The following is a 27,185-nucleotide window of genomic DNA, read 5'->3' as shown; positions in this document are numbered from 1 at the left end:
ATTAAATTTTTTTTCATATGTATTAATCGCTATTACAATATGAGAAATAAGTCGGTGCTCGTATTTTAGAACGTCGAAAAATTTTTCAGTTTTTTTTTGCCACTAAAATTTTTGTTTCTATAAATATTTCCTTTATTAAATTTTATATATAATAAATTAAAGGTTTTCATTTATATATTAAATTAAATTCCTGAATTTGTATGATAAATTAAAGTTTAGGAATTTATGTAATAAATTAAAAGTTAGGAATTTATGTAATAAATTAAAGGTTAGGGATTTATATAATAAATTAAAGGTTTGGAATTTATATAATAAACATAAAAATCGTGTATTTTTTTTGTTAATTTTTAATTTAATTTTACTAATTTTCTTCTCATTATATGAGAATTTTTAAATATTTTCCGCTCTTCGCCTAAGAAAATTAGGCCTCTTCGGATGAATAATTTAATTTTTTCAGTCCAAAAAACATAGAAAAAAATTATTTATAAAAATAAAAAAAGAAATTTTTTTTATAAAAATCGTGATAAAGTCTGTAAACATAACCTCAAATTTACAACATAACCTCAACTGTTAAATTGAGGTTTAAATATATATATTCCATTGTAGATAATTTAGCAGCATAATGGAGCGTTAAAAATCGCTAAACGAAATATCGAAAAAAACTAAGTAGGCACATCGATTATATGTCTGCGAAGCGCATATATAAAATCGAAGTAAATGCCAAATATATATATATATATATATATAGTGAAAGAGAGGAAAAACCCTTTTTTTTCACAAAAAAAAAGGAAAGAAGAAATAAAGTGAAGAAAAAAAAAGATCCAATAGGAAAATTGTCAATTGCATTTGGAGAGATGAATGCACGCTAGGATAATTTACGTAATGAATGTCGCACAAAAGCCCTTTCTAATTATCGCGGTTAACGAGACGTTAACGCGTCGACTGTATGGGAAACGTTGAAAGAGAGAGAGGGGGAAGAGGAAAGAGAGAAGGAGGGAGGGGGGGGGTGGTGGGTTTGAAATTAAGTACATGTCTTCATCTGAAATTCTCGGTGAGCTGGTACTCAAGGAGCCGAAGGCAAAGATGCGACACTCTCAAGATCTTCGTCAAATAGTTTCTAACATGAACTTCTCGCATTTCCCTTTTCAACCACTGAAATTATTCCCGTCAAAGAAATTGCATATATAAACACACTCACACTCACACACACACACACACACACACACACTCGAACACCCTGCGCAATTTTAGAGACAAATATCACTATGGAAAAATTAACTCTACTTTTTAAATTATAAACAGGGTGTGGCAAAAGAATGCAACTGCTTAAATATTTATTAAAATTTGTAATTTGGAGCGAAATGTATTCAAATATATAACCCAGTTGGTCAAAAAAGTGGATATTATTGCCCTAGGGTAATAAAGTAGACTTTTTTCAGCACCTGGTCAATAAAGTGACTATTATTGCCCTAGGGTAATAATGAACACTTTTTTAAAGCAGCTGGTCAATAAAGTGAACATTATTCCCTTTGGACAATAATTTATTGCGAATAATTGAATGTCTCTCAAAATTTAATTCTTATACAGAATTATATTAACAAATTTTCAAATAATTGAATTCTTTCGACGAATTTTAATAAAATTTTCAAGAATAATTACATTCTTCGAGAAATTCGAATATTCGATTAAAATTCTATTAAAAATAATTCAAATTCTGATATAAAATAATTGAATTCCTAAAAAGAATTTTATTATTTTTGAAAATAATTGAATCCTTGTAAAAAAATTCATTATTTATAAAAATAATTGAATTATTGTAAAGAAATTTATAAAAAAAATTTGTAAATAATTTAATTTCTGGAAAATTTTTAATATTTTAGAAAATAATTGAATGTTTGTGTAGAATTTTATAATTTTTTTTTAAAGAATTGCATTCTTTTGGAAAATTTTATTAAAGTATAGTAAATATTGAAAATCATTAAATTGAAGATTTTTGCTAATAATTGAAATTTTGACAAGAATTCTTTAAAAATTTTGACAAATAATTGGATTTCCGTCACTTAATTAATAAGCTTTGGAATAATTGAAATTTTGTAAAATTTAATAGAAAATAATTGTTTTTTTTCAAGTATTGGTATTATTACAATTTTTAAAAATCAACTTTTAAAGAAATTTAATAGCAAATTTTGTAAAAATAATTGAATTCTCAAAAAAATTTAATGAAAAATCTTCAAGTTATAGTGTAAATTTATTAAAATTAATAAAAAATAGCTTTCTAAAAAATTATATTAAAATTTTTTTTAAAAAAGTAATTCTTAGAATTTTTTTCATTATAAATTTTTAACATTCAATTATTTTCAATATTTTCAAAAACAATTCCGAAAATTTGAATACTTGGTACAAAAAATAATACAAGCATTAAATTTATTCAGAATTATTTCGAACATTTTGGAAAAAATAATCATTGTGAAAATTTGTAATTAAAATTGCTTTAAAAATTACTTCGTTTTTTTTAAATTATACAAAATTTTTTTTTAAGAAATTCAATTATTTTCGAAAAATTACATTAGAATATTTTTAAAAAAATAATTCTTAGAATTGTTTTATCATAATTTTTTAAGATTTACTTATCTTTGAACAAAATAAATTAATTTTTTTTAAAATTTACTTCTTTAGATTCTTATTAAAATTTCAGAAAAATCATGTTTATATTTATAATTAGAGAATTCTTTAAAAATTTGAATTTTTTTCTTATATTTTTCAAAAATTCAATTATTAAAAAAAAATTTATCAAATTTCAATTATTTTAAAAAGATTTTACCAAAATTTAATTATTTTTAAAGGATTTTACTAAAATTCAATTATTTTTAAAAGATTTTATTAAATTTCAATTATTTTAAAAATATTTTATCAAATTTCAATTATTTTAAAAAGATTTTACCAAAATCCAATTATTTTTAATGGATTTTACCAAAATTCAATTATTTTAATTTTTAAAAAGATTTGACCAAAATTCAATTATTTTTAAAGGATTTTACCAAAATTCAATTATTTTTAAAAGATTTGATTAAATTTCAATTATTATAAATATGTTATCAAATTTCAATTATTTTAAAAAGATTTTACCAAAATCCAATTATTTTTAATGGATTTTACCAAAATTCAATTATTTTAATTTTTAAAAAGATTTTACCAAAATTCAATTATTTTAAAAAGATTTTACCAAAATTCAATTATTTTTAAAGGATTTTACTAAATATCAATTATTTTTAAAAAATTTGATTAAATTTCAATTATTTTTAAAATATTTTATCAAATTTCAATTATTTTAAAAAGATTTTACCAAAATTCAATTATTTTTAAAAGATTTGATTAAATTTCAATTATTTTAAAAATATTTTATCAAATTTTAATTATTTTTAAAAGATTTGATTAAATTTCAATTATTGTAAAAATATTTTATTAAATTTTAATTATTTTTAAAAGATTTGATTAAATTTCAATTATTGTAAAAATATTTTATTAAATTTCAATTATTTTAAAAAGATTTTACCAAAATTCAATTTTACCAAAATTCAAGATAAAATTTTTGTTTCAACACTGAATTAAATCAATGACTTTTTCGATTTTTTTGTGTTTTAAAGTCGATCCAAGGTCTGTATTCGATTTTTTGCTCATTATTACCCTAGGGCAATAATAGTCAAAAAAATCACTTTATTGACTTAAGAATTTGAAGGAATCAATAAAAAATGTAGCGTGTGTTAGTGAAAAATTAGCGATACCTGATTTTGAATACTCCAAGCGTAATAGAAAAAAAATACAATGTATTTTAAGGTTATGTTTACTTAAAAATCGTAAAAAATAATAGAAAAAAAATTACAATGTATTTTAAGGTTATGTTTACTTTTAAAAATCGTCCCTAATAATAGTGACATCACGATTTTGCTTCATGATTTGGATAATTTGTATTTTTTTAAAAATAATTAAAATTCAACTTTGCAAGAAACGGTTTTCTTTTCGTTACACACACCTGAGAATTTCTTCGACGTTCATAAACGAGCGGTGCGCATTTTTATTAACACAACAATATCGGTTGTAATTATATTTCTATATCGGCTGTGACAAAAGGACGAATTTTATAGTCGTCACCTACATTTATTACAGTGAATGCGTATACGGCTAACCATTGCATTATGTGATAAAGCTTCTATGATGCATCTGTGTCGGTAATAATTGCGTAACATGAAAGTGATTTGATTATGATCTGTCAATCTATTATATTGCTGTGGGTATAACTTTGAAATTCACAGATCTCGAAATTTTCTTTCTTCATTAACACTGACGATATGAAATATATTATTGTAAATAATATATTTTATTATAAATATAATATAAATATTATATTATTATTTATAATATTAGAAAAAATAAAAAAAATGTGCATTCAAACAACTTTGAAAAGTACCTATCGCGTAAAGAAATTTTAGGTTATGTTTATGATCGTAAGTACTTTTTATATTTTGAAAAAAACTCTCGTTGAATATTTTAAATGTAATAATAAATAATTAAATGTCATTAGTTTGTACTGAGAGTTAATTCTATTTATGTATATTTTTGCTTCGAAATTCACAATCATAACCTAAAATTTCGCGTAAGGTATCCTTCACAACGGAGTGAAGCATACAATAAATATAAATTTTTTAAAATATTACAATTCGTAATAATAATAATTATTTTCATAATAACAATATAAAAAAAATTTCATTATATTATCTTTCATATAGAACGAATTTAAAATTAATTTTTTTTTTCTAAATTCGTTAATAAAATTTTGCATCGAATATAATTTTTCCTTAAAAAATAAAATTAAGCACGTTTTTTGTATTTTCATTTCGATATTTAAAAAAGAACAGAAAAAAAGCGAACTAACGTCAGTAAAAAGTTGAAAACTTTAAGTGACCCTACTATTGTAGAGTGACCATAATGTTTACGATGCGCGCGCATTATTCTCCACTTAGCGTCGAAAAACAACAACGACGCGAAAAATTCTCAAAAAAAATTCTTTCCGTTAATTAAAAAAAAAAAAAAAAAATTCGAGATCTGTTTTTACGGCTCAATAAGCAAACCTGTGCTTGTGTTATAAAACTGTAAGCGAAGAAACGATGCGTATAAATGTAGGCTCGGATCGTTTATTCGTGATAATTGATATACCGTTTGCTTCTCGAGTGACTAATTCGTTTTGTCATCATGTAGGAAAACATTGAATACACATTAAATTATGTATATAATCTACAATACAATATTAGCCCATAATTTTTAAATTTTTTTCACCTTTATTCAAAGTTTACCGTTTTTTATCAAAATAAAATGAATTTAAATAAAAATCAATATTTTATTTAAAAATTATATATTTAAAAATAAAATTCATTTTAAAATAAAAAAAAATGTTTTATAATACAAAACTGCACGCTTAGGGACTATAAACTACGATACCAATTTAGTTGGGGGGGGGGGGTCAAAAAATAAAAATGTATTTAACCGAATGGTAACGAGGAAAGGGGAGGGGGTCTAAAAAGTATGAAAAATTGCTAACGTAGTTTATGAACGACCCCTTATGGTTAAAATAATTTAATAATATACAAACAGGAAAAAATTTCCAATATTAGAAAAAAAATATTAAAAAAAAATTTTTTTTTAAATTTTTAAAAAAATTTTAAAAAATAAAAAAAAAATAAAAAAAATTTTAATTTAAATTTAAGAGAAAAAATTTTTATTCTATGATAAAAAAAAATTGTCGATTGAAAAAGTTTATAAATTAAGGGCATATTAATGCAAACGTATGTCCAAATATTAATCCGCTTTTTATTTACACAGTAGCAAATGCTTCTAATTTACACTATCAACTAACGAGAGTAACAATTTTACTATTTTACAATATTTTTTACACAAAAGATGTTTTTTTTTTTAATGAAGCGCCAACAATTTCAACTACTCTATTATATTTCGAAAATGAAAGTGACGCTTTATTGTTATTATTATTATTATTATTTTTTGTTTTAAGTTATACAACTTCTTTTTTGACTCTTGATTGCGCTTGCGCAATAACGAATATACAAGTTATGTAAGGGCAGCATTGGTCTAGTTTCATTTTTTTTCTTTTTTTTAAGTCCATCATAATAAATACCTAGTGATTTCGATTTCAAAAAATATCGTTATTTCGATATTTGAAATCGATTATATTGACGTTTGGAATGATAGGTTAGAGATGTGAGTGAAAAAGAGACATTTCGGAAGGGGTTTAAGGCCAATGGACAATAAAGTTGACGAAGGTTAAAAATTGTTGTGCTCTGATTTTTTATCTTTGTTTCGGTTTTAGTTTTATGAAATTTCATGAAAGGAGAGTACAATTTTTATTTTTGTTTTTAATTCAAGTAATTTGTTTCCATTGTGCACGGACCTTAATTCGAACATATTTTTCCTTGGCCTTCAACTTTTGTAATTTCTATTGTACACGGACCTTAAAGTTTCAATTTTTTTTTAATTTTCTCTTGAACAGACTTCGAACAGAAAACAATTTTCATTTTTATTGTACACGTACCTTAAACTGTTTTTTAATTTTCTTCTGAAAAAACTTTGAACAGAAGACAATTTTCATTCTTAAGTACCTTAAAATTTTTATTCCTTTTAATTTTCTTCTGAACAAAACTTTGAACAGAAAACAATTTTCATTTTTATTGTAAAAGGACCTTATTCAACAAAATTTGCCGTTATTTGGTTCACTGGCTAACGTTTCTATTTTCATTTTGTACGGACCTTTTTGTTCAACTTTGAAATTTTTATTGTACACGGACCTTAATGAAGACGAAAATTTAAAAATATTCAGTTGGCTCCTATTATTTGAATTTTCATTGTGTACGGAAATTGCTTTTTAGAAAATTTTGTTGATTAACAGAATTTTCTCAATGAGAAACAAAATAAAATAAAATGAAAATAAAAAGTTGGGTCTTTGTAAAAAAAATTTTAATTCTTATTGTGCGCAGACCTTAATCAAAACGCGGTTTTTTTTGGTGTTTTTCATTGTCCATGGACCTTAAACAGTATTTTAAAGTAAGCAAGAAAGTAAAAATAAAGTTGTGTTATCGTTGAATTTTTTAGTTTTTATTGTGCGCAGACCTTACACAGAACACAATTTATAACTTTTTTTAGTACAGTCCAACTTTTTAATTTCCATTGTTCATGGACCTTAATCAACAAAATTTTCCCAAAAAAAAAAATAAAATAAAAAGTTGAGTTAAGTTAGCGTGAAAGATTTTAAGTTTCATTGTGCGCAGACCTTAATTTGAAGAGACAAAGTTTAATTTTTTAGAGTTCAATTTTGAAGCTCTTATTGTCCACGGACCATTATTAAAAGAATTTTTAATATTTTCGTCAACTATTGTAGTTTTTTTTGTTTTTTTATTGTGCACGTACCTTAATCAACAAATTTTCTTAGAGTATTGTAAATGAACCATCATTTTTCAGAGTTCAATTTTAAAGCTCTTATTGTCCACGGACCGTAATTAAAAGAATTTTCAATATTTTCGTCAACTATTGTATTTTTTTTGTTTTTATTATTGAGCCCGTACCTTAATCAACAAATTTTCTTAGAGTATTGTAATTGGACCATAATAAAAATTTTTTAAATTTGTCGGCTTTTAACTTTTATTGCCAACGGACCTTAATGAAAGCATAATTTATATCTACTTGCTTAAAGTAGATTTTCATTGTGCACGTACCTTAATCAGAACATAATTTTTAATTTTTTTTTGCCCAGCATTCAAAAATGTCTCTTTTCCTCAAATTGAAACCTATCTCGAAATTTTGAACAGTTCACATTGTACAGACTTATAATACCTCTGTAAAAGTCAGTTTTTACAAAAGAAAAAGAAATTATTTTTACAATAAAAATGAAAAATGAAAAATGAAAAATAAAAAAAAAATATGAAAATTTGCAAAGTAATGAAAAAAATAAATTTTGTTTAGTCGAGAAGGAAATTCTTTAGTAGAAGTTAAGGAAATATTCTTTTTTTTCAATTTTTGTATTAGCACAGAAAAAAAAACTATTTTTTCCTTGCGACGATTCAATTATTTTTTGAAAAAAATATTTTCATATATGTTGTAGAGAGAAAAATATAAATTTGTTTTTTTGGATTCGCGAGGGAATTGTATGGGTCGCCATATCTCGTGGAGAAGCGCGATGGCCGACGAGGAGAAAATCACCCTCGACATTGCTTGTGCTATCAACCCCCTTGCATTCGCAAATGTCCCTCCCCCCTTCCCCCCCCTTCCAAAAACGCGCTCGAAGGCTCATCCTTCGAGTCTTTCCCCGGCCCCGACAGGAAGCCTCTCGCAAGAATATTCTTGACGGTGAATTCTTGGGTATCTACGAATCACCCTCAATTACCATACAGCGCTCCTCTCTCTCTCTCTCTCTCTCTCTCTCTCTCTCTCTCTCTCTCTCTCTCTCTCTTTCTCTCTCTTCGAGAACAGAGAGTATAGTCACTGCGAGGAATCGATCTTTTCGTCTCTTGACTCTGACTTGTGCTTTTCCTCAATTCATCGACTATGCATAATGGAAAAGGATAGAATCGCGAGGGTCGCTATTATTCCGTAAAGAATAATTTACAGAGGGAGAAAAAACACTACAGTGTATCTAAAATAAAAAAAAAAATTTATTTTTTAAAAATTTTCAAAATTTGCATTTTTTTTAATCCAGGGTTGCCACAAGTCAGGGAAATTAAGGGAATTGAGGAAAAAGTCTACAAACAAAAAAATCTTTACCGAAAACAGCTACAAATTTTTACTACATTAGCTAAATATTTCATTATTTCAATAAATACTTTCGCTAATTCAGAGAAACTTATCTCAGTGATTTTTATTAAAACTACACTAAAAAAAATTAAATTTTTAGAATTCACAAGAGATTCTGAACTTTTGTCTTCATTGCTTACCTCATAAACTATTAATTGAGTTTTCAAATTTATAATTTTTTAAAAAATTTAAAAAACATTTTTTACAACATTTTTTTTTTAAATTAAAAAAAATTTTTTTTTACATTTTTACGTTTACAATTTTTATAAATAAATGAACTTCAAAAGGTTTAAATTTAAAATCTTATAACTTATAACATTTCAATTATAATGAATTTAATTAGAAATTTTAATTAACTTAGATTTTGAAAAATTTTAATAATTCAAATTCTACTCATATTATAGTTAAATTTTTCATATACTTAAGTAATTATTAAAAATAATGGATTTGTAGAACAATTTTGGTTAAAAACACTAAAAAAAAATTGAATTTTCGAGAAGTGAGAATTTATTGCAAAAATTCAATTATTTTCAAAAGCAATAAAATTCTTCGCAAAAATTCAAATATTTTCCAAATTTTTAAAAAAATTCTCGTCAAAATTTCAATTATTTACAAAAATTTTCCTGAATTCTAATATGATTTTCAAAAATAAATTCTTCTCAGAAATTCAATTATGTTCAAAAAATTAAAAAAAACTTCTCGTCAAAAATTCAATTATCTTTATAAATAACAAAATTTTTCTTCGAAATTCAATTACTTTTATAAATAATAAAATTCTTTGTAGGGATTCAATTATTTTCAAAAATAATAAAATTATTTTTAGGAATTCAATTATTTTTATAAATCCTTATGAAATTCTTTTCAAAATTTTCTATTTTTAATGAAATCTTCGAAAGCATTCAATTATCTTAATAATTGATAAAATTCTTCCTAGAAATACAATTATTTTCAAAAAATTTTTGCAATTCAATGGTTTTCAATATCTATTTTCATAAATTTTCCTAAATAATTTAATTATTTAAAAAAAATTTGTTGATCAAATTCTACGCAAACTTTCAATTACTTTCGAAAATAAAAAATTACTCAAGAATTCAATTATTTTCAAATAGAATAAAATTATTTTTCGGAATTCAAACATTTTTATAAATAGTAAAGCTCATTGATGAATTTCAATTATTCTTTATACAATTTTAATTCAATTCCAAGAAAAATGCAATTATTCTTAAAAATTTCATTAAAATTCGTCGAAAGAATTCAATTTTAAAAAATAATCTATTTTTCTATAAATTATTTATTTTTATATTTAAATAATTGAATTCTGGTAGAATTTTCTAATGAAAATTGATTTGAAAATTGATTTTAGTTAAAATTTTAGATAATAATAATTGAATTTTGGTGAAGTTACTAATAAATGAAATTTTTTAGAAATAATTGAATTTTGTAAAGGTTTCAAATTAAAATCTTTAAAAATTTGAATTTTTCATACTTTTACCTAATAATTAATTTTTTTTTAAAAAGTTGAGAAATTTTTTTGTAATTATTTGATGTTTTTATTTTCTTATGTGTATTTCAATAAAAAAATTTTGAATAATTTGAATAATTGAAAATTCGTAAAATTGAATCTTAATCAAATGGATTTAAAAATTTACAAAGAACTTTTTCAAAATAATTATTAAAAATAATTGATTTGAAGAAGAAATTTCAAAATTTTATCTGGAAATCAGGAAAAGTTAGGAAAAAACAATATTAAGTTTTTGTGGCATCCCTGTTATATTTTTGTTTATATTTTTGATTTCGAATTGATTTTGCCGCCAAAATTTGGATTTAAAATTGATTTTAATGCCAAATTCATTATAAAATAAATTCTAATGCATTACGATGAATTTGCATTTATAAAATTTGAATTGATAAAATTATAAAAAAAACCTAAGTACGACAGGGGACAAAAAAGGAGGAAAACGAGTTGAAGCAAGGTTGGGTAACTATAACTCTGAATTCTTCTGATTGGCTGGTAATTTGTCCGTAATATTACCAGCCAATCAGAAACGTTGAATCCGCAACTACCCAACCCTGCTTTCGTCCATATTAGCTACTAGAACAATTTGGATTCCCTTCTTTAACAAATTGACCAATTAATCTCCCAAACGGATTTTTAATTACCGATTTCATTGATTGAATAAAATTCATTTGAAGTTCGTTTCAGAAAATTGAAAGTTTTTTTTTCAAAAAAATAGTTGAATCGCACAGAGAAAAACTCCTGGGCATAATAGTTGGACTAAAAGGTTAATGTGGTTAATACCGATTCAATCCAATCCCTTGTAGTCTCGCCAGGATCAGAAAAATTTTAAAAAAAAAGATTTCCAGAAGAAAATTAAAAAAAATTTTTGTTTTAAATTTTAAAAAATCGGAAAAAATTGAAAAGGCTTTTAATAAATTCAAAAGACTTTTAAAAAATTGAAAAGACCTAATAAATTGAAGACTTAAAAAACTGAAAAGACTTAATAAATTGAAGACTTAAAAAATTGAAAAAAAATTTTTAAAAAAATTAAAAAAGAATGTTTCAAAAAGGACCAATAAAAATTGTATTAAAGTGCAAAAATTTGTCACTATCAAGTATAAAACGGGTGTTTGTCAAGAGTTACCCTGCTTGATCCGGGTTTGTCAGCGTCTACATGGATTTCTACTATTGTTTTGGTCTTTTCTATAGTATCACAATTGGGCAACGAGAGTCAATGTAAAAAAAAGAGTTCCCCAAAATCAATGACATTTTTTTTGTTTTCTTTTTTTTTATGATTGCTAGTGTCGGTTCTTTTCGTTGGTATGTGTTTTTTTTTTTTTTTTTTGATTCACTCACTGGCGTCGGAATTGTGCACTGGTGTTGTTGCTGGAGTGTTGCTGGTTTGATGGTGTTGCGCAACTTGTGTCGGTATCCCGAGAGAGGCGAGAAGAGGCCGGGACACAGCTGATGGTGCCGGAGGTGGCGGTGGCGGGCTCTCCTGGCCAACGAGCAAACTCGCCGGCGGGAACCCGAAGAGCTGGGATCACTGAAGCCTCGGCCAATAATTACCCGTGAGGTCTGGTGTCTGAGAGGGAATCTGCACTGGCACTGAGACACCTGCCGATATCACACCTGTAACACAAGAATGTGGGCAATTTTTATTTTTTATTTCTTCTTCTCTTTTTGTTTCATTACTATGAAATGGTAATTATTTTATTATTAGTAAGTTCTTCAAGTGACGGTTTAACGTATTTTAAATTCCTTGGTATTTGTTGGGTATTTCTTTTCTCTTCGAGTGTTTCAAGTAATCTACAGTATCGGCCACGGAGAATTCATTTGTGGCGCGACTTTTATAAAATATTTCACGCTTGAAAGAGAGACAGAGGGGGGGGGGGGGGGTTTATAAGCAATTTGTGGTAATTTGTATAAAAATAAAAAAATGATCTTCTTTTGTACAATAGTTTAAATTTATCCATATATACAGTTTAAAATAAGTTAAAATAAGCTAACAATATTATTATTCTATTTTTATAAGATTATAAGGCCTAAACTTTATTCTTTATCTAATTTGGAAAAGTTGATTAATATTTTTAAACTTTTTGAACCATGGTCAACGACAATAATCAAAATTATAAAAATAATAATAAAAAAAAAGAAAAAATAAATTTATAAAAATTTATATATTTTAACTGTGGGCAAAATCTGTCGAACCATGCGGCCAATGACAAAAAATAATCGAAATTCAATTATTTCGAAAATCTATTATTTTCATAAAATTTTCGAATTATTCAATTATTTAACAAAATTCTTATAAAATTCTTCACGATAATTCAAATGCTTTTACTAATAATAACATTTTTCATGGAAATTCAATTTTAAAAAAAAAATTATTGTTTGACAAAATTCTAATTCTTTAAATTAATTAATCGACAAATTTAATTATTTTCACAAATATAGAGTTTTCAAGAAGAATTCAATTATTTAAAAAAATGCTAATAAAATCGTTAGTAAGAATTCAATTATTTCCATAAATAATAAAATTCATGGCAGGATTTCAATTATTTTTAATACAATTTTACAAGAATTGGTTATAAAATGTAATTATTCTTAAAAATTTAATTTCAATTCCTCGAAAAAATAAACTATTTTAACAAATTGTATCTTTAAAATTCTTTGGAAGGATCCAATTATTTACAAAAATATTTAAATTTTTCACAGGAATTCAATTATTTTCAAATATTTTATAGTAAAATTGTTCGATAAAATTCAATTATTTTAAGTACAATTTTAATTACATTTTTTGAAATAATTCATTTCTTTTAGATTTTAATAAAATTCCTCTAAAGAATTCAATTATTTACATAAATAATTTTTCGAAAGAATTCAATTATTAAAGATAAATAACAAAATTATTTTCGAAAATTCAATTATTTTGAGGCATTTTAATAAAATTCTTTGCAAAATTCAATTATCTTCATAAATAACAATATTCATTACAAGAATTCAATTATTTTTAAAAATAATAAATTTCTTCTTAGAAATTCAATTATTTAAAAAAGTTCTAATAAAATCGTTCGCAAGAATTCAATTATTTTCATAAATAATAAAATGCATTTTAGGAATTTCAATTATTATTAATACTATTTTAAATGAATTAATGGAAAAATTCAATTATTTCCAAAAATAAATTTTTCCACAAGAATTCAATTATTTAAAATAAAATTTTCATAATATTTATTATTTTTCGAAAAATGTAATTTTTTAAAACAATTTTTATAAAATTCTTATGAAGAATTCAATTATTTTCAAAAATAACAAAAATTTAACAGAAATTCAATTCTTTAAAAATATTTTAATAAAATTTTCCGCAGTAATTCAATTATTTTCATAAATAAGAAAATTCTTCTCAGGAATTCAATTATTTTAAAAATTTTAATATAATTCTTTGCAGCTATTCAATTATTTTCATAAATAATAAAATTCATTGCAGGATTTCAATTATTTTTAATACAATTTTACAAAAATTGGTCATAAAATATAATTATTCTTAAAATTTTAAATTCCTCGAAAAAATCAATTATTTAAAAAAAGTTTTTTTTTAAATTCTTTGGAAGAATTCAATTATTTATAAAATTTTTTGAATTTTTCACAGGAAGTTTCAATATTTTGAATTATTTTTACAAAGTTGTTCGTAAGAAATAAATTATTTTAATTAAATTGTTTTGAAATAATTCAATTATTTTTTTAGATTTTAATAAAATTCTTCTCTAGAATTCAATTATTTACATAAATAATATTCTTCGAAAGAATTCAATTATTTCGATGAATAACAAAAATTATTCCTGAAAATTCAATTATTTTAAGGGATTTTATTAAAATTACTTTGCAAAATTCAATTATTTTCATAAATAACAAAATTCATCATAAGAATTCAATTATTTTTAAAAGTATAGGTAATTAATTTTTTCTTGGAAATTCAATTATTTAAAAAACTTTTAATAAAATATCGTTCGCAAGAATTTAATTACTTTTATAAATAATAAAATTCTTTTCTTAAATAATAAAAAATTTCTTAGGAATTCAATTACTTAAATTAGAATTTGCTTAAAATTAGTCGAAAGAAATGAATTATTTAGAATTTTTTATAAAATTCTTCGCAAGAATTAAATTATTTTTATAAATATTAAAATTTTTTCATGAAAACTAAATTTCGTTGCAGGAATTTAATTTATTATCAGGATAAGAAAGAAAGAAATATTTTTTTGATGAAAATTAGGAAAAATCAGGAAAAAAAATATGGAATAGAATTATGTTTGTCAGTTTTGTGAAATATAATATCTAAAACGAGTTTTTTTTGGTCAAGTTTAATTTTTAGATAGCTATTATTTTTACTACTTTTTTTTTAGTTTAATAGCTACTTTTTGCTACTTTTTCTAAAATTAATTATCGACTGAAAAGTCTGAAATATACAAAATTTTAGGATTTAAACTATATATTTCCGCCGTCGGCAATGGTTTGCTAGATTTACAACTTTTACTAAAAATTAAAGAAATTTCGTGTTTAAAAATATTCTTATTTTTCCCCATGGTTTTTAAAATTTTTTCCATTAGTTGAAACTTGAAAATTGTAAATTTTTAATATAGTATTTTTGTCATTCGAATTATATAGAATCGCTGAAATATATAATATTACTAAGGGCCGCAGTTTCACCAACTCCGATTAAAAAGTTATAATCGATGATTAAAGTCATAGTCTAACCGACCATGATTGGTCGGTTAAGGATTTAATCATTAACATATAATCGGAGTTGTTGAAACTGGCCCTTAATCATTAATTAACCTTTAATCAGAGTTGTTGAAACAGTCCCTAAATTTTAAAGAATAAGTATAAATATTTCTCGTTCATTCTAAAACTTAGTATGGCTCGATAAAACATCTGAAAATGGATTCTCTAAAATCTCGACATGCATGAAGATTGGCGAGAAAGTTATGTTGCGCTTATATATATATATACTTGAAGGTAAAGCGATTATGATGGATAATGCGACACGTTGGTCGGCGCGTTCACCTATAAGAAGGAAATCGTTTCTCTCCGCCGCTGAGTTTTTGTGTCTGTGTGTGTGAGTGTGTTGCTTGGTGATAACTTGTGCAAAAAGATATAACACGAACAGTAGATAGTTGCGAGTGTAGTAGAATATAGTAGAGGTTGTGTATGCCCCCTATTTCCTCCCCTTTGGGTTCGCACGTTATTGAGCGCTCGCCCAGCCGAGGCGAGACCCAACCCATCCACATTCTCTGCTCACCCCGGCATACTATCAGGAGAGATAGGATGAGAAAGATGGGATGGTTGTCCTCCCTTCGGCATTGGAGGGAGATCAGGACTGTACAGAGTGGAATCCTGGTGTTCCAACCCCCTAAGGATTAACAGGGTCACTCCCTTACCGGATTATATAGTCTCCAAACATTTTTTTTTTTTTTTTCATTCTCCATTCTTTCACAGCTCCAAAAAAAAACCCCTCCACAACAATTTTAGAAGAGTTCCTTGTTCCTAGTGGGTTTTTATGAATTTATTAACAAATTTACCCCTTTGGATCTTTTATATAATATGTTGCAGAGGGGAAAAAGATTCTACTTCTCATTAGGGATCCAGTTTTTGCTTTTGTTTTCTTGAATTTTTCCCAGATTCATCATTTTCTGAATGTGAGTAGATATTCCAACACTAAAGTTCACCCAAGTGTTGGAATATCTACTTACAGCCCTGATGAAACGGAGAAACGATGAGAGCGATCAGAGAGAGGGAAGTGAGGGTGCGAGAATCGAGAAAATGGAAAATTCGAGGAGAGAAAGAGAGAGAGAGAGAGATAGGAGGAGGATGGAGAGAAAACCACGGAACATTCAACTCCTGCCCCCTCAACTTTTCGTTGCGATCCATCGTCATTCTTCGATTCAGCCCACGGCGCCATGCGAGATTTGTTTTCAAATCCTTTTTACAATTCAACCCCCGTTCCTATATGTGCGCCTCTCGCGTATAGTCGCTTCCTATGTAGATGGCGTGCGAATTCGCTCATGGATAATCTGTCTTGTTTTCCTTTTCTTTTTGTCGCATTTCCACACACACACACACATTTCTTCTTCTATTGCCAAATGGAACTGGAGGCTTATTTTTCGAATAAGAAGAAGGTAGAAATTTTATACACATTATCAGAGAAAAAAAGTACGTGAATTCTATTAATATTTTCATTTTCATCATACTAGGGATTTTAAAGGGTTTTTTCCGCCTAAAAAGGGGTAGAATTTTATATAAAAGAACGTTTCTTCAATCCAACAAGTAATAATGAAACTGAACAGTGTAGGTTCATATCAAAGCCTACTACGGAGTGGACTCCCAGGCCACACCTTCAATTTTGTTAAAATTTACTGAAACCGATACAGACTTTCGACTGTTGGTCATGATCTAAATCTTCCTCAGACAAAAACCAATCTTAAAAATAAATTTTCTTCACTTTCAAAACGTCTAAAACATTTTATTTCATATAAGTAATCGATCTAATCACATTTCATTTCCAAAAATAATATAGAAAAAAAATAATATATAGTATATTTCATATCATATACAGAAATATAGTTTTCATAAATTTAACCTTTATTATTCACGCACTTTACTTAATCATAAAATTAGAGATATTCAATTTTCATATCATATATACAATTTCATATCATATACAAAAATAGTTTTCATAAATTTAACCTTTATTATTCACGCACTTTACTTAATCATAAAATTAGAGATATTCATTTTCATCACAATTTTTTTCGAATAACAAAACTACGATTTTTTTTTAAAACAAAATCTCACAATCTTCCATTGACTCAATATTAAATAATTTTTTCCTGTTTTCTGAAAAGAAATTTTCATCTATTCATTCACTTTGTAACCAAAAAGTAATTAAAAAATTTAATACGCTAACTTAATAAGAAACACTTTGTTCGTAATATTCATATTTCATTGCATAGTATTTTATGCGAAAATAGTTTTCATAAATTTAACCTTTATTATTCACGCACTTTACTTAATCATAAAATTAGAGATATTCAATTTTCATATCATATATACAATTTCATATCATATACAAAAATAGTTTTCATAAATTTAACCTTTATTATTCACGCACTTTACTTAATCATAAAATTAGAGATATTCATTTTCATCACAATTTTTTTCGAATAACAAAACTACGATTTTTTTTTAAAACAAAATCTCACAATCTTCCATTGACTCAATATTAAATAATTTTTTCCTGTTTTCTGAAAAGAAATTTTCATCTATTCATTCACTTTGTAACCAAAAATTAATTTGAAAAATTTAATACACTAACTTAATAAAAAACACTTTGTTCGTAATATTCACATTTCATTGCAGTATTTTATGCGAAAATAGTTTTCATAAATTTAACCTTTATTATTCACGCACTTTACTTAATCATGAAATTAGAGATATTCATTTTTATCGAATAAAAAATCACGATTTTTTGAAAAGAAACTCTTCAATTGACTAAAATTATACAAAAAAAAATTAAAGCTATCTTTCAGTTTTTAAACACTTATGTTACAAATGGGTTTTTGAGGTCGCTGATTACGAATGTGAGATCAGATTTATAAAATTAAAAATATCGGATCCAGGGTGGTTACAAAGTTTTAGTTTAATAATTTCCCTGACAATTTTACTGACTTTAAAATTATTTTCCCTGACAAAATTTTTTTCACAGGAAAATATATATGAGTAAAATTAATAAAATTTAATAATTCCTAAAAATTACAATTATAATTCTTCCTGAATTAAACTATTTTCCAAAGATTTTCAATTAAACTTCATCTCTGAATCAAATTAATAATTTAAACTCATAATTTTCTGAAAGTTCTTCGAAAATTAATATTATTTAAATACGAAAATTCAAATTTTTTATAATATTATTGTATAACTGTGCATGTTATTTTCTTAAGTATATTTATTAAGATATAATATTTTCAAAAAATAGAAATAATCAAATTTTTGAAGAATTTTAATTATAAATATATGACACCATGATTTCTCCGAAATCTTAAAAATAATTCTAAAATGGTATATATCACTTCTTCTATGTATTTGAATTTCCGGAAATATATACGCATAATTGAAAGTATAGTGAAAATACGAAATTTAAAACAATTAATAGCTATTTTTTATTAATTTTCTTTTTTAAATTTACGTTTAAAGATTTTTCAATAAAGTTTTTCATAATTCAATTATTTTGAAAACCTTCAAAAGTTGATTTTCAAAAATTCTAACAAAATACTTCAAAAAAAAAAATTAATTATTTGCAATTAAATTTTACAAAATCGAAAATTTATTAATTAATTATTATTAATTAATTTTCAATTAAATTTTACAAAATTTCAATTAGAATTCAAAATCTTTTTAATTGTATATTTCGAAAAATTATTAAATAATTATTATTATTAATTAATTTTCAATTAAATTTTACAAAATTTCAATTATTCAAAATCTTTTTAATTGTATATATATCGATATTTTCGATATTTTCGATATTTTGTTGCAATATTTGGAAGAAATGTCGAGAAAGTCACAATTTTTAAAAATAAGTGGAAAAAATCTCAATTTTCTAAATTTCTCTGACAAAAAATTTTTTTCCTGACATTTTTCTTTGACTTTACTGACAAAAATTTTGTTTTACTGACATTTCCCTCTATAATTTTACTGACATGTGACCACCCTGGGATTCAATATGGCGATAAAAAATTTTGAAAAATAATTAGATTCGCTGAAGAGCTTTAATAATTAATTTTGATAATTTTTTGGTAATTTTAGGGGTAGTTTCACACCTTAAATCGAATTCTTTGCCAATAACAAAAAATACCCCATATAGCCTAGCTGCGGTCAATAAAGTGATTATTATTGTCCTAGGGTAAAAAAGAGTACTTTATTGACCTGTGAGCAGGTGAATAAAAAAAATTTTATTGCCCTGGAAATAATGGGCATTTTATTGACCGCTGGGTTATAATTATAATTATAACTATATATAATATAATTAACTAGTATGTGCTTGTGCAGGTGGATAAAGCGACCTGCACTATAAAAAGAAAGAAATTGCTACTAATTTAGTACCAATTTTGCTACTAAATCGTCATTTGGTTCTATATTTTAATACCAAAAATCAGCTCTAATTTAAAACTTTTTGTTTACATGAGTAGCAGAAAGAAATTTTAATTCTTAACCCAAGGGAGTAAAGTATATCCTTAAGGATCTATTTCATGCTCCAATGCGTATTTATGATGATTTGGATTTTAGAAAAAGATTTTTTTCTAAAATCCAAATCGCATCATAAACGCATTGCAGCTCTTCTATAGTGTATAATTATAAAACAGAAACAAAAGTTAACATTATATTTATACTTTTGTTATAGAGCAAAGCCTTCATATACAAGTGCTCGTTTCCTTATAAATTAGAGGTGAAATTTAAAATGCTCAAGTGCGACACATTTTCTCCGTGAATCATTTAAATAGAATCGGCGTCTTTACGCGCATTTTTTTTTGTTCTCTTCAAGTACTTCACTCCTCTTTAATCTTTACTCCCCCGCGTATATATATATATATATATATATATATATATATATATATATATATATATATATATATATATATATATATATATATATATATATATATATATGTATTCGTGAATACTGATTCACGGAGGAAATGGAGTTTTGTTCAACCCCAACGCGCTGTGTCGAGTTGGGAAAACACGTTGATTCCAATACATGTATATAAAAAGTACACATATAGTGCATATATATATATATACAAATACGGTTTTCATAAATGCGTACACTGTGTTTTGTGTCCAGATTCTGTTCCGCAGGAACAAACTTTTCAACAACCCAATTCTAATTTGACTTTATGTGTGCGCTCTTTCTCTCTTTTCTAGTTTCGTGTATTTCACGCGGCGGGTAATTCTTTTTTTTTTCTCTTTTCTGTCATACACTCATTGCTATATAGCTGTATGCGTATTTGTATCTCTCTTTCTTGTGTATTCGCGCGAGCGCACGAGTATTTTATATATATGTATGTTTGAAGCCAGTAAGTTTATAATGACCCACCTGTTTTCATCCGGAGCTGAACATGATATGTAAACGAAGCGCGCTTTTCTATGAGATGCACAAGCACTCGCTGGTATAACATTTCAATTATATGCGTGTCAGTGTATATAATCGTTTGCATTTACAATACAAATACGCAGCCAACAATTTAATTTAATTTTTCTTTTTTGTGTTTATATTTCTAAATGACACATTCAATTTTTTAAAGGGTGTTCCCATTTTTTATTTCGGAAAGTTCTATATTTACACCCACCGCGAATGTTTTTTGTACTATAAACAAATGTATATATACTTAAATGTAAAATTTATAGTTTCAAAGTTTGGATATTTATTACTCTCTAAATTTGAATTAGTAAAAATGTTTACTAATTTGACTTAGTCACTGACTTTTTGCTTTTGAATTAGTAAATTTTTACTAAAAAATTAGTAGAAATTACTATTTATTAGTGAAATTTGCTTAATTTAATTTATTAATTAGTAAATTTTACTAAAAAATTAGTAGAAATTAATATTTATTAGTAACATTTACTAATTCAAAAGCAAAAAGTCAGTCACTAAATTCAAATTAGTAAACATATATTACTAATTCAAATTTAGCGAATATATTCTTCGAGTCACTTTATCAATTTAAGGATCCAGATCAAAGAACCGATAATAATGTTTTTAAGCTAAAAATCATTGTCCCATACAACAAAAATTACTAAAAAAAAAAAATAAAAAATTTTTTTTTTAAATTTTAAAAAAATTAAAAAAAAATTAAAAACAGTTTTAAATTACAATTTTTTGGAGGAATATTCTCGTAAACTTTATTCAAATACAAAATAGTTGCAAGATATCAAAATTTGAAATCCTTTTTTCATTTTAAAGTCGAGAATTTTGAGTCTTAAAAAATTATATAATCGCTTCTTTGATCGGGATCCTCAATTAACCCCTTCATCATTTTCGGAACAAAAAACGCAGGGTTGCCACAAAAATTTAATTTTGTTTTTTCCTGACTTTTCCCTGATTTCCATACAAAATTTTGACTATATATTTCTGATTCACTCTAAAAATTATAAGATACTCAACTAAATTTTCTATTATTATTATTAATATTATTTATATTATTATCTAAAATTTTAACTGAAATTCATTTTCAAATCAATTTTTAATAGAAAATTCGAGGAGAATTCAATTATTTGAATACGAAAATAAATAATTTATTAATTTCATGTTTCCTGAAATTAAATTCTTATATAAGGAATTTTTTTCTTTTGACGAATTTTAATAAAATTTTTTAAGTATAATTACATTTTTCGAGGAATTCAATAAAAATTGTATATTAAAAATAATTGAATTTTCTTTTAGAAATTCAATTTTTCTAAAAAAAAATAATATTCAACGCAGAATTGAAATAATTAAAATAAATGAATTTCTATTTAGGAAATGCAATTATTTTCCTAAATAATAAAATTCATCCCAGAATTTTAATAAGTTTTAATAAAATTTGTATCAAATTCCTTGAAAAATTTAATTATTTTTCAAAATTTTATTAAAATTCGTCGAAAGAATTCAATTATTTAAAAATATTGTTGATGAAATTCCTTATGAGAATTGAATTTCAAGAAAAATTTAATTATTCAAGAAAGTATTTATTTTTATATTCAAATAATTAAATTCTCGTAGAATTTTCTGATGAAAATTAATTTAATGAAAATGAATTTCAGTTAAAATTTTATATAATTATAATTGAATATTAAAAGTTTTATAGCTTTTATGTTATTATTTTATTATTAATATGAAAAAATCAATTATTATCTCAAATTTTAAGTAAAATTTATTTTTAAACCCATTTTTATTAGAAAATTTTACAAAAATTCAATTATTATTAAATTTAAAAAATAAAAATAATTTTTTAAATAATTGAATGATTTTTATAATTGAATTCTCATAAAGAATTGTATCACATACTTTTTAAATAATTGAATTCTTTTGATGAATTTCCATGAAATTTAAAAAAATAATGAAGTTTTTTAAGGAATTTGGTTAAAATAGTATTAAAAATAATTGAAATTCTCCCAAGAATTTTATTCTAAAATTTCTAAAAAATAATAGAAATAAATAAAAAATATAGAATTTCTAAAAAGAATTTTATTATTTATGAAAATAATTGAATTCCTAAAAAGAATTTTATTAAAAATAATTAAATTATTACGAAGAAATTTATAAAAAAAAAATTTTGTAAACAATTGAATTACTGCGAACAAAATTATAAAAATTTTGAAAATAATTGAATTCATTTGAAATTTTTATTATTTATGAAAAAAATTAAGTCTGCGTAAAATTTTATTAAAAAATTTTTTAAATAATTGAATTCTTTTAGAAAATTTTATTAAAATATTAGTAAAGATGTTGAAAATCATTGAATTAGGAAAAATATTTAAAATTAATTGAAATTATTTTGTCGAGAATCTTATTAAATTTTTTGAAAATAATTGAAATTTTGAAGAGAATTTTAAAAAAAATTTTTTTAATAATTGAATTTCTGCGAAGAATAATTGTATTACTTTTGAAAATAATTGAATTTTTTCAATCATTTCTAACTTTTCACAAATAAAATTTTTTTAGGTTTTTTAACTATAAAATTTTTCTATAAATCCATTATTTTTAATAATTAATTAATTATTAACAAATTTAATTACTTTCAAGAGAATTTAAATTATTAAAATTTTTCAAAAATCTAAGTTCTTTAATAATTCTAATGAAATTCATTTCAAATTGAAATTTTATAAAATTTTAAATTGAAACCTGCTTTCGAAGTTCATCTGTTTATGAAGATTGTAAACGCAACTCTTTTAAAATTCAGTTAATTTTCAAATATTTGAGTAAAATTATTCATTAAATAATTTCTAAGTAATAAGAAGTTTATATAATAGTTTTTCAAGAATCAAATTATTTAAAAAGAAATTATTGTCAGAAATAGAAAAAATGAAAAGTTTTGTTTATTAGAATTCGTGGTAATTTCATGGTTTTTAAGGCAAACAAAAAAAATCACTAAAAGTCCGAAATTCTTATGAATTCTAAAAATTTAAATTTTTCCAGTACTTTTAATAAAAATCCCTGACTTTTTTCTGACTAATTTTATTTTTCCTGATTTTTGCCTGAATTCCCGGACTTCCTTGACCTATGGCAACCCTGAAGAATACAGTATATAAGAGAATTGTCCAAAATATTTTATAAAATAAAATATAATAAAATATAATAAAATATAATAAAATATATAATAAAATTTATATTTTATAAAAAAATTGTCCAAAAAATTTAATTTAGTCGCATATTTAAAGTTTTAAAGTATAGCTAAACTTGATTTTTTCACCATAATTAGAAAATCCAAAATGGTCGATTCAATATGGCGTCTACATTTTTAAAAAATGGACGTATCTTTAGATTTTTTATTAATTTTTTCATTTGAATTATCCCCATTTGAATTAGATTTCGATGTTTCCTGTGTTTTTGGATCTTTTTCTTAATGCACATCCGTTTTTGTTTATTATTATTTACCTTAAGAGGTAATTTATTTGAATTCATCGTTTGGATATTTTTTTAAAAAAAAGTTTAAATAACTCATAGAAACAGTGAATAAAAATTCGCCGTGAGTTAAATATCGTTGCGCCTACTGAAAAGAATCGGTTCTGCTCTATATATATATATATACAAACGAAAAATATGATTCAAATTTACGTGGACTTCATTTCGTGATGTCCAATTAAAAATTAATTAATACTATATATGGATTTCGAGGGAGAAGAGAGCCGAAAAAAAGGGGTGACTAACAAAGACGGATGCCAGAAATAACTGTGTTGTGGGGACTCACCAGTTGCGGTTGAGGTCGTGGGTTGATAGGGTGCTCCGCCTGGTCCTGCCGGCTGACCCCCAGGCGTAGTGGGGGTTCCACCATGGGAGGTTGGTATCCCACGATGTGTCTGCGAATGCGCAGCCGTACTGTGAGCGTGCGAGTAAGATTGCGTAAGGGAATGTAGAGGCTCGTGGAAAACGTATGCGGGGTAACCTTCGGCCCTTTGCTGAAGGCAGCTACCACCCATTGACCCGCCCAAACTGCTCGACATTGAACTGCAACAAAAAATTTAGCCCTTCTCACCAAAACAGTAACAACAACACCCGCCTCCGTATTCAAAAATCAAAACCCAAATTATGATGCGACGTCTTGAGAACAGTTCCAACTTCACAAAAAGTGTTGATTTGTGAATCGGTTCATGAGTTTAGTTCTGTTAAAATTATTTATTCCCCTCTGGGCAAAAAACCATATAATCCTTTAGACAATATTATTGGCAAAAAACCAAATAATCTTTTAGACAATTATAATACACCCTCGTTCTTGAACTGTTTTGGAACATTATTTGCAGGCTTCGCACTCATCTACTAAAACCTACTATTTACTACTTGTTTTTACGTTATGCTACTACTTGAGTACTTTTAGATTTCTGCCACTAAAAGCTACTATTTCTGTTCTGTTTTTTTTGAAAATTTACTTCAAATTCGCTAATTCTAGAAATCAAAAAACTATTCTCAAAAATTATAATCAAAATCTTTAAAGTTTAAAGCGATTCAATTATTTTCAAAAAATATTCAAAATTCAATTATTTTCATAAAATATTCGAAATTCAATTATTTGCAATGTCTAGTATTTTCATGAAATTTTGCAAAAGAATTCAATTATTTAAAAAAAAAAATGGATTATATTCATCCAAAATTCAATTATTTTCATAAATAATAAGAATTTCCACAGGAATTCAACTTAATTTAGAATAGCATTTTCGAAAAAATCAATTATTTAACAAAATTTTTATACAATTCTTCACAATAATTCAATTACTTTCACTAATAATAACATTTTTTATGGAAATTCAATTTAAAAAAAAATTTTTTGGTAAAATTCTATAGGCAAAGAATTCAATTATTTTCACAAATAACAAAAACTCAGCGAATAATTTCAATTATTTTTAATACTATTTTAAATTAATTATTCGAAAAATTCAATTATTTTTACAAATAAAGTTTTCCAGAAGAATTCAATTATTTTCAAAAATAAAATTTTTCACAGAAATTCAATTGTTTTTAAACATTTTCATAAAATTTTTCACAATAATTCAATTATTTCCATAAATAATAAAATTTATCTCAGGAATTCAATTATTTTTGAAAATTTTAATAATATTCTTAGCAACTATTCAATTATTTTCATAAATAATATAATTGATCGCATAGGATTTCAATTATTTTTAATACAATTTTAGAGAAATTGCTCAGAAAATGTATTTATTCTTAAAAATTTAATTTCGATTTCTTGAAAAAATTAATTATTTAAAAAAATGTTTATTTAATTCTTTGGAAGAATTCAATTATTTACAAAAATATTACAATTTTTCACAGGAATTCAATTATTTTCAAATATTTTATTAAAATTGTTCGATAAAATTCAATTATATTTGAAATAGAATTTTAATTAAATTTTTTTTAAATAATTCAATTATTCTTTTAGATTTTAATAACATTCTTCCCAAGAATTCAATTATTTACATAAATAATTTTTCGAAAGAATTCAATTATTAAAGATAAATAACAAAATTATTTTCGAAAATACAATTCTTTTGAGGAATTTTAATAAAATTGTTTACAAAATTCAATTATTTTCATAAATAACAATAATTATCACAGAAATTCAATTATTCAATTACTTTTAAAAATAATAAATTTCTTCTTAGAAATTCAATTATTTAAAAAAGTTCTAAGAAAATCATTTGCAAGAATTAAATTATTTTCATAAATAATAAAATGCTCTTTAGAAATTCAATTATTTTTCATACTATTTTCAATGAATTAATCGAAAAATTCAATTATTTTCACAATTAAAATTTTCCACAAGAATTCAATTATTTAAAATAGAATTTTCATAATATTTATTAGTTTTCGAAAAAAGTATTTAATTAAAACAGTTTTTATAAAATTCTTATGAAGAATTTATGTTTCACAGAAATTCAATTCTTTTTAAATATTTCAATAAAAATTTTCGTTCTAATTCAATTCTTTTCATAAATAATTATATTCTTCTCAGAGAATTCAATTAGTTTTGAAAATTTCAATAAAATTCTTAGCAACTATTCAATTATTTTCATAAATAATATAATTGATCGCATAGGATTTCAATTATTTTTAATACAATTTTACAGGAATTGATCAAAAAAAGTAATTGTTCTTAAAAATTTAATTTCAATTTCTCGAAAAAATCAATTATTTAAAAAAATGTTTTTTAAAATTCTTTCAAAGTATTCAATTATTTACAAAAATATTAGAATTTTTCACATAGGAATTCAATTATTTTCAAATATTTGAATAAAATTGTTCGAAAAAATCAATTATTTTAAATACAATTTTAATCAAATTTTTTTGAAATAATTCAATTATTTTTTTAGATTTTAATAAAATTCTTCCCAAGAATTCAATTATTTAGATAAATAATTCTTTGAAAGAATTCAATTATTAAAAAAAATTCTAATAAAATCGTTCGCTAGAATTCAATTATTTTCATAAATAATAAAATGCTTTTTAGGAATTCAATTATTTTGAAAAAAATTTAATAAAATATACCACACAGACATTCAATTATTGTAAAAATTTTTAATA

The 27,185-nt window shown here is 23.9% G+C and overlaps 1 protein-coding gene across 3 annotated transcripts in view; it reads right to left on the bottom strand.

Moving 5' to 3' along the window:
- Positions 1-11,408: 11,408 nt before the first annotated feature.
- Positions 11,409-27,185, bottom strand: part of LOC122502260 (paired box protein Pax-6) — a 78,290-nt gene continuing 62,513 nt past the window's right edge. For all 3 annotated transcript variants that reach the window (XM_043612209.1, XM_043612211.1, XM_043612210.1), the window contains 2 exons: positions 24,358-24,614; positions 11,409-11,980 (listed from right to left, as the gene is read on the bottom strand). In XM_043612209.1, the coding sequence (XP_043468144.1) occupies positions 11,892-11,980; positions 24,358-24,614 (346 nt within the window). In that variant the 3' untranslated portion in view covers positions 11,409-11,891. The remainder of the gene's footprint in view (positions 11,981-24,357; positions 24,615-27,185) is intronic.

This window comes from Leptopilina heterotoma, unplaced genomic scaffold (assembly GCF_015476425.1).
Source record: "Leptopilina heterotoma isolate Lh14 unplaced genomic scaffold, ASM1547642v1 Lhet_224, whole genome shotgun sequence".
Lineage (NCBI taxonomy): Eukaryota > Metazoa > Arthropoda > Insecta > Hymenoptera > Figitidae > Leptopilina > Leptopilina heterotoma.
This window is presented reverse-complemented; position numbering and strand designations above follow the sequence as displayed.